Raw genomic sequence first — 9,864 nt, forward strand, 5'->3', positions numbered from 1 at the left:
AACTAAAGTCCCTAGTTTACATTAAGGCTCACACATGCTTTATGGTTCTATAGCGTTTGACAAAAACATACTATGAAATATCCACCATCATACTATTATATACAGAATCGTTCCAGGGCCCTAAAATCCTGTGTATCACCTATAAATTCACTGTTTTGCACACTCACAAATTTCGATAGCCATGTTTTCACTTTCTTTCAGTTCAAGATGCTTTATAATTTCCCTTTTTAATTTTTCTTTGACCCAGTTTTACTTAATGTGTTATCTAGTTTCCAAATCAATGGAGATTTTTCTGATAACACCCTGTTACTCTTTTCTAATATAAGTCTCTTATTTCATAGATTATACTTCCTATGATTTGAATTCATTTAATTTTATTGAGAGATGTTATGGACCATAACATGGTCTATCTTAGCAAGTGTTTTAAAAGAAAAGCATTTCCTGCTGTTGTTTGGAGAGTGTTTTCTAAGTGTCAGTTATTTCAGGATGGTTGATAGCCTTGTTCAGTCTCCTACATCTTCACTGGCCACATTGTATGCTGGACCTTAGGCAGAGCCTTTGCAAATCTCAGCCCCTCTCAATGCTAGCTGACTCCATGTACCTGGTGTATGGGCCATGCCAGTATACCCGGGGGTGCAATGAAGGTCCAGAACTCAAAGAGGCCTACCAGGTGCTTCCTTCCTTTAAGGAAAAAGGCACACAGTCAAGATGCTGAAGTAGAATGTGTATTCCCCCTTATACCTTGTCTATGGGGTACACAAAAGCTGTCTTGTCAGTGGGGGACAATATTTCATGCCATTTTCTGCCAGCCATAGAGGGCAGTTCCCAGAAATACAAGCTTCACATCACCTTTAGTCAGGGAATATTAGCAATCAGACCTCAACCAAAATACTGCCTGGCAACCCAGGTCGAGCTGGCGGGTCATTTTCAGACCCCCTAGCTCAACCCTGGTGGTATAGTGGTTAAGACCTAAGCCTGCTAACCAAAAAGTCAGCAGTTTGAATCCACCAGTCGCTCCTTGGAAACCCTATGAGGCAGTTCTACTCTGTCCTATAGGAGCCCTGTGAGTCAGAATGGACTGTATGGCAACGTTTTTTTTTTTTTTAGCTCATCTTGACATAATCCCTGGATTTGTGTTCTAGTAAGCAGTTGTGTCAGCTCAGACTTATGGTGACCACATGTCTGTAAGGGTAAAACTGCCCTCCATAGGGTTTTCATGGCTGAGGTTTCTGAGGTAAGTCACCATGTCTTCCTTCCAATAAGCCTCTTGCAGGCTCAAACTTCCAACTTTTCAGTTAGTATAGCTAGGTGTGTCAACTGTTTGCACCACTCGGGGACTCATGTGCTCTAGTTAAATAACCTGTTGCTGTCTAGTCAATTCCAAGTCATAGCAACCTTACAGGACAGAGTAGAACCACCCCATAGGGTTTCCAACGCTGTAATCTTTATGGCAGCGGATGCTCTAGTTAACCTGCTTCACTGAGTTGATTCCGAAATACCCTGTAGAATAGAGATAAACTGCCCCATAGTGTTTCCAAGGCTGGAAACAGACTGCCACATTTTTCTCCTGTGGAGTGGCCGGTGGGTTCCAATCTCTGACCTTTTTATTAATAGCCAAGCACTTTAACTACTGTGAAACCAGGGCTTCTAGTTAAAAACCCAAAAGCCCAAACAGTTAACACCGAATCGATTCTGACTCATAGGCTACCCTATAGAACAGAATAGAAGAAGTGACCCACAGAGTTTCCACGGAGCAATGGGTGAATTTAAATGGCTGACTTTTTTTGTTCACAGCCGCAGCCTTAACAGCTGTACAACCCGGAGAGCCAGAAATTTGAGTGTGAATTCTGTGCTTCTGTTGTATCTACTTCCATCCGTTCCTAAGTCAGCAGCACACTAGGGGGCACTCAAGTTAAATTCTTGGTAAACACGTTTATGCTGTTTCAACTTCCAGTCCGAAATGTTTCTTTATTTGCCTGACTCATTAAAGTGTTACTGTTGTAAAAACCTAAAAAAAAAACAACAAACCAAAGCCGCTGCCATGGAGTCAAATTCTTCCTCTCTCTCTTTTTTCTCTTTTCCAATCCCTCTCTCTTGGTTTCTCTGCAATATATTAATTTTGGAGGTTTCCCATCATCTTTCTTCTCTACAAGTCCTGAGGGTGGTTAATCTACTGTTAAGACCAATATTAAGTGTATAGCTTGAATCCAAGGTAAATCACTTTTATTGAATCTGGTACCATTAGCACTAAGCTGGAAACAAAGGACATTGCTCTTTTGCTATTTAGATAAATTGTTGACAAGCAAATATTTTTTTTTCATATAATCAACAAGTTTAGACCCTTTAAAACCAAAAATAATTTTAAAAATACCAACCCTGTTGTCTTTGTGGAACTTCCAACTAATGGTGACCCTATGTGTGTCACAGTAGAAGTGAGGTCCATAGGGTTTCCTTGGCTGTAATCTCTATGAAAGCAGATTGCCAGGGCTTTCTTTCATCACACTGCTGGGGTGGTGGGTTCGAGCCACCAACCTTTTGATTAGTTGGCGAGTGCAAACTGTTTGTACCATCCAGGTACTATTTGGATCTTTACTTTGCCTTAAAATATATTTTTTGCTTATTCTCAGATGAAAGATTAATATTATTTCTCATAATCAGTTTCAAAGTTCACCTAGGGCTGCTAGGATATTCACCTATAAGAGAACCAAAGGAGGAGGTTCCTAATTTCCAAGGAAAAGAATCTGAAAGAGGAATGAGATCTGCCCAAGCAAGTTTCTATCAAGTTCTTATAGCCTCTAGTTTTTTGTTAAAATTTATAATTTTATCCTGTGACAGTTCTAAGGAGCTCAAATTCATTTCATTTGATTTTGTTTTGTTTCATTATATTGTATTATTTCATTCTATTCTATTTGATTTGATTCAGTTTGATTACATTTATTACTGACCTTGCATTCTCTCCTTTGCCTAAGAGGTGTTGTAGAGGAGTCAACATGCTAATTTCTAGAAGTTCTCAAAGGTGACTACAGTTTATGCTTCAAAGAGCAGTAAACTTTGGGTTATCCTTGGCTCCTGATCAAGAAAGACCAAGATAGGGATGAAGTTTACTGCTGAGAGAATGCTGCTTTCTAAAAGCAGAAAGTAGCTGTTTCCTGTTGCTAATGAAGAGATTGTATTATTATAAGACAAAGAATGGCTACTAAATAATTCATTGAGCCCTTGACTCTTGCTCCCCATTTTCAGTTTTTGCTAATAGGTGATGAGACAAACTGGTTAAGACAGAATCGACTGACTTTAGAAATCAGTTTAAGTGATTTAATTTGGTTTTAGATATTTCTGGAGGGTCTTAAAATCACCTTATTAAAATTCATATAGTTTTTGAAATTTTTGAAACTGTTTAATATGGAAGAAGAATCACAGAATTTGAGAGCTCCCCATTTTTCTGCAGGTATGCAGAAACTATATTATCCAAATAAAAATATTTCAAGAGTATCATTTTTCTTATTATCCAAATAAAAATATTTCAAGAGTATCATTTTTCTTTGTCATCTTGGTGTATCCATACAAATCCTTGTGGCAAATAGAGCCTCAACAACAATTTAAAAAGACTAGAATTCCATTTTGGGCCCCAAAGTTTTCTTGGGTCCTCTACTCTCCGTCTCTAAGGTGAACCAAGCTTTCTTACAAGGTCAGACAAACAGACAGACATCACCATTAAACTTCCAGGCAAGTTGTGACTTTTAAAGAGGCTGTCTTTTGAAGACAGAGACACCTTTCCTTAAGGGTGAGCCTTGAGGGGGAATCTCAGATGACGTAAATAACTTGCAAGGCAGAGAATGCCCAGATAGTCAATGGAATTAAGGTCCCCTTTGCGGTTTTTGCGGTGAGCTGGGGATCAGCAGAAAGGGCCAGCACATTTTTCCCCCACCTATCCTAAGGCTCAGTTGTGTGTCTCTATAGGATTTTTAAATTTATTAGAGGAACAAAGAAAGAAAAACGATCCAGACTTTTGGAAACAGACTCAGATTAGGAAGATGGAAAATAGGGTCTTGAGACTCCAGAAAAGTCAGGCATGTTAACATACCCATTTTTCACAGAGGTTAGAGAAACATCTAAACTCAGAATATAAACACAATCACAGAGCTGTCCTGAGCTCCCTGCACTCAGAATATTTATCCATGCATGTATCCTCTAAACTAAACCTGTGGCCTTTGAGTTGATTCTGGCTCACAGTGATCCTATGGGACAAAGTAGAACTGAGCAGGTGACAATTTGCTGTTATTTTGAAAAGGCAATCAGCGTCAATCACAGGTGTCAATACTCAAGCCAGCTTGCAGGTGGAAAGCTCCTTCTGTTGAGGGATCTCATTTCTCACCCAAGGAGAAACTCTCACCTTTTACCAGAAAGAACCTCTATTTGGGTCCTGGTGAGAGTTGGACCTTTGTGCGTCTCTAATCTTTTATAAATCCATGTGGGCTTGGGCTGTTTAGGTAACAAAGTCTATAGAACAAAGTCTACAGAATATCTGAGAGTATCACACTCTCAACCCCATAAACATTGACTCCAGGGTAATTGACTCAAACAGTTATACCTCCACAACTGTCGTCCTAAGTCCCGCAAACCACACACTGGCTTCCAATGCAATGGACACCAAACTAACCTCATCTGGCAACAGAGATAATATACTCTATGACCCACCTATATAAATTTCCTCATTCCTATTACTATGATCAAGATGAGAGAAACAGAGAGGTCTGCTGTTCCCCACTTGGACCAAATGGGAGGTTATTTTTAATATTCTTTTACCTCTTCTTGTTATTTGTATCCAGTGTGGAGTGACCACCTTTGGCTCCTGGTCAGTTTTGTTGTCTAAGCCAGAGTATGGTTTCCTAACATACAGGAGACAGTGTTAGAATTAGGAATATTTTACTGTTTGTTTATAGGTAATACAAGAAAATTTCAAAATGATTTTCCAAGCAAGAAAAAAAATTGCAAGATTTTTCATTTTTTGGTTGTATTAGTTCAACAACATTTTAATAAATCAAACAACCAAACAAAATTGGAGAATTTTTAAAAGTTTAATGTTAATCTTCAAGGAAATTCCAAGTTAAATCATCTTAAAAAATGTTGTTGCTGTTACGAGCCGTTGAGTCAGTTCCTGTTCACAGTGACACTACATACAACAGAAAGAAATGTTGCCTGGCAGTCCTGTACCATACTCAAGGTATGCTTGAGCCCATTGTTGCAGCTACTGTGTCCATGCATCTCACTGAGAGTCTTCCTCTTTTTGGCTGATGCTCTGCTTGATGTCATTCTCCACGGACTGGTGCCTCCTCATAACATCCTCAAAGTATATGAGACAAAACCTCACCATCCTCACTTCTAAGGAGCATTCTGGTTGTGTACCTCTTCTCAGACAGATTTATTTGTTCTTCTGGAAGGTCATGATATATTCAATATCCTTCACCAACACCATAATTCAAATACATCAATTCTTCTTTGGCCTTCCTTATTCATTCCCCAGCTTTCACGTGCATATTAGGCAATTGGAAATATCATGGTTTGAATCTGGTGCACCTTAGCTCTCAAAGTGACTTCTTTGGTTTTTAGCACTTTGAAGAGGTCTTTTGCAGCAGATTATCCCAATTTCAATATGTCCTTTGATATCTTGACTTCTATTTCCATGGGTGCTGATTGTGAATCCAAGTAAAATGAAATCCTTGACAACTTCAATATTTTCTCTGTTTGTCATGATGCTGCTTATTGGTCCATCTGTGAGTATATTTGGGTTTTTTTTTTTTTCCTTTTTATATGAAGAATCTGAAAGAATACTCTGCACAATTAAAATTTTTAGAATTTACAATAAAATAAAATATAATAGGGTTTTCATTTTTAATCAACATTCAACTATTTCAGGAGGTAGCATATGATCAAGGACCAATGGTATTGAAGGAAGAAGTCCAAACTGCTCTGAAGGCATTGAAGAAAAACAAGGCTCCAAGAATTGACAGAATACCAACTGAGAAGTTTCAAAAAATGGATGCTGTACTAGAAGCACTCGATTGCCTATGCCAAGAAATTTCGAAGACTACTACCTACCAGAAGACTAGAAGAGATCCATATTTATGTCCATGCCAAAGAAAAGTTGTCTAATAGAATGTGGAAATTATCAAATAATATCATTAATATCACATTCTAGTAAAAATTTGCTGAAGATAATTCAACAATCGTTGAAGCAGTACACTGACAGAGACCTGCCAGAAATTCAAGCCAGATTCAGAAGAGAATGTGAAACGAAGGTTATCATTGTTGATGTCAGATGGATCTTGGCTAAAAGCAAAGAATAAAAGAAAGATGCTTACCTGTGTTTTATTGACTGACTATGCAAAGGCATTCGACTGTGTGGATCGTAACAAACTATGGATAACATTGCAAAGAAAGGTACTTTCGGAACACTTAATTTTGCTCACGCAGAACCTGTACATAGACCAAGAAGCAGTCATTTGAACGGGAGAAGGGAATACCACATGGTTTAAAATCAGGAAAAGTTTGCATCACGTCGGTATCATTTTTCCATACTTATTCAATCTGTATGCTTAGCAAAAAATCTGAGGACCTAGACTACATGAAGAAGAAAGTGACATCAGAATTGGAGGGAAACTCATTAACCTGCAATACGCAGATCACACAATCTTGCTTGCTGCAGGCAAAGAGGCCTTAAAGCACTTACTGATGAAGATCAAAGACTGCAACATTCAGGATGGATTATACCACAAATAAAGGAAATAAAAATCCCCACAACTGGACAAATAAGCGACACCATGATAAAAGGAGAAATTACTAAAGTTGTGAAGGATCAATGTCCCTGGAAGCAGCAGAAGTCAATAAATCAAACAACATAGTGCGATGGGCAAATCTGCTGCAAATGGCTTCTTTAAAGTATTAAAAAACAAGGACGTCTCTTTGAATACTAGGATGGGACTGACCCAAGATATGGCGTTTTCAATTGTCTCATATGCATGTGAAAGCTGGACAATGAATAAGGAAGACTGAAGTAAAATTGATGCCTTCGAATTATGGTGTTGGGAAGAATATTTAATGTGTCATAGACTGCCAGAAGAATGAAGAAATCTCTCTTGAAAGAAGTATAGCCGGAATGCCCCTTAGAAATGAAGTTGGTGAGACTTTGTCTCACATACTTTGGATATGTTATCAGGAGGGACCAGCCATTCATTGGAGGAGGACTTCATGCTCAGTACAGGATCAGCCAAAAAGAGGAAGACCCTTCACAAGATGGATTGACACAGTGGCTGCAACAGGGTGCACAAGCATAGCAATGATTCTGAGGATGACACAAGACTGGGCAGTGTTTCTTTCTGTCATACATAGGGTCACTGTGAGTCAGAACCAACTCAATGGCACTTTACAACAACTACTTTTGTGTGCGTATGTGTGTGCGTGTATATATATATAGAGAGAGAGAGAGAGAGAGAAGTAAGATAGGATATAACTCAAATTTAACAACTGTTTACCAGGAATATCATATTCATTTCCTTGAGTCATAAATTTTTTTTTCCTTTTTTCCCCTTGCTTTAAACTGGCCTGTTAGCTTTCTATGCATAAAAGACAACTTTTTTTTTTTTTTTTAAAAGCCCTGTCAAGCTCTTTTGACTTGAGGCATCTTAGGAGTGGTTAATTCACAGGGTCCCAGGGAAAGAGTTTCTAACACTTGCTTTTAGCATTCTTAAACAATTAACCTGGTATCAGTAGATACCAGACAATCTTGAATGATCTCAAGTCCATCTCATTGTCTGAAGACACTCTGTGGATCAGCATAGTGGGTGTGGGAGGTGCTTCCTTTTATAAATTAGCTGAAAGGGACCATGCAGGATGGGCATTCAGTGAGTGTCCCAGAGATGGACCCTAGACACACATCTGTGCATCTTCAGGGCCCCTGATGATTTCTTACAGTTTCAGGGCCATGTGCATTGTGTCCTTGACATGAATACAGCCTTTTACACTCCAAAGCGACCACTACTGCAGACAGTACCAACTTTATAACTGTTGGTTTCCCTCCAAATGCAGAAGACACTTTGTTATTTGCTCACAGGAGAGGCCCACCCTCCCCTTGGTTCTCTCCACACTGCTGCACCCACCAAGGGATTTGCATATTTTTCCCCAGGGAGGACCTTCCCTGGCAAAGTCTGAGATAAAAGGTCAGCTCAAATCTGCCTTTCCTTACCAGGACTCATCAGTTCAACTTCTAAAATGAGGTTTCCGGCTCAGCTCCTGGGGCTGTTAATGCTCTGGATCCCTGGTGAGGACAGAGGGGGGCTGGGAAAGGAGAAGGAGGTGGGGAGGGTGAGCTCTGGGGGCACCACAGGTTCCCATGTGTATTCTGTTCTCAAGTTAGATGAGTATGCCACACCCACTCTGAGAGGCATGTGGTGTTTAGATGTGTGAAACTGAGGAGAACACAAGAGTAAGAGGGACCTGCTCTCTGGTGAAGTTTTTAACAGAGAAGAGGGTTCTTTTATGGCTGGTGAATCTCAGGCCTTTTTTGAAATTATCTGTTTTGGGGTATGAATAAAAATTTCATACATACACACCCACACAAAGATTTAGCCTGAAATAAATAGCAGAAGGGAACTATGAAAATGGCTCTTAATATTGGTACATAACCTTGCACTTCTTTCTCATTATTTTAGCATCCAGTGGGGATGTTGTGATGACCCAGACTCCACTCTCCCTGCCTGTCACACTTGGAGAGCCAGCCACCATCTCCTGCAAGTCCAGTAAGAGCCTCGTACATAGTGATGGAAACACCTATTTGAGCTGGTATCAACAGAAGCCTGGCCAGCCCCCACGGCCCCTGATCTATAAGGTTTCTAAGCGGTACTCTGGGGTCCCAGAGAGGTTCGTTGGCAGTGGGTCAGGGACAGATTTCACTCTGAAAATCAGCAGGGTGGAGGCTGATGATGTCGCAGTTTATTACTGCATGCAAAGTACAAAAGTTCCTCCCACAGTGGTACAACCCTGCACAAAAACCTCTCTGCTTGGGGTGTCCCAGCTGCCCAAATGTGTGGCTTGTGTGGGGAGCAGTCCCAGCAGATTCTCTGAGTCTGCTAAGAGGAAGATGTCGGAGACCTCAGGGGAATGGGTTGCAGCTGAGGACTCTGGACCGTGAGTGCCTCTGCTACACCTCGGACAGTGCCTGTTTGTGGCTGGTCAGCTGCACCAGTCTGACATGGCAGAGCCAGCAGGGAGGATGGAGGAGGTCCAAGTGCCTCTGAGCAACTAGACTTGATGCTGGGAGAGCTGACTGAGAGCTCATCCTAATCCTCCTGCCTGTGTACATTTGTCAGTTAAATTTAGTCCGTATGACAGGCAGACAATTGACACAGACTGTGGCAATACAAGCTAAATACATGTGGAGGTTCAGCAGGCTTTTTGTGTATTTCATCAGGATAATATTTGCTGACATTTAGGAATTAGTATTGTCCCACTCTCCCAACTCCCTGCTTCTCATTTTACCACTTACACTTCCCCTTGAATTAAGACAGTTGAAATATCATTCTATATTAGCTGTCCCTGGGGGGAGTATGGCTGAGAATTTGTAAAGATAATGGGTTTTTTGAGTCTCCAAATAGCTTTTTGTAAATGTATATCAGACATAAGATCTTAATTTCACAAGTGTTTGAATTTCCACAATTACTTCTTGTCCCACAAAAATACGGAGTTCTTCCCATTTCAAGAGTTGAGTGTTAAAAATAAACTGCATAAACTGAAAGAGAAGAAAAAAGTTATGTGAATTATACTTTTATTTATTTATTAATAACTACATAATTATCCTTGCCTGTGCTCTTT

At 40.0% G+C, this 9,864-nt stretch overlaps 1 gene segment (V, D, J or C); it reads left to right on the plus strand.

Annotated features, from left to right (window-relative positions):
- The first annotated feature begins 8,207 nt into the window (after positions 1–8,207).
- LOC126060218 (immunoglobulin kappa variable 2-24-like) lies at positions 8,208–9,184 on the plus strand. The segment is given in 2 exon segments: positions 8,208–8,314; positions 8,706–9,184. Coding segments are annotated over 2 exon segments (528 nt in total).
- The last annotated feature ends 680 nt before the right edge of the window (positions 9,185–9,864 follow it).

Source organism: Elephas maximus, chromosome 17 (assembly GCF_024166365.1).
Source record: "Elephas maximus indicus isolate mEleMax1 chromosome 17, mEleMax1 primary haplotype, whole genome shotgun sequence".
In the NCBI taxonomy this organism is placed as follows: Eukaryota; Metazoa; Chordata; class Mammalia; order Proboscidea; family Elephantidae; genus Elephas; species Elephas maximus.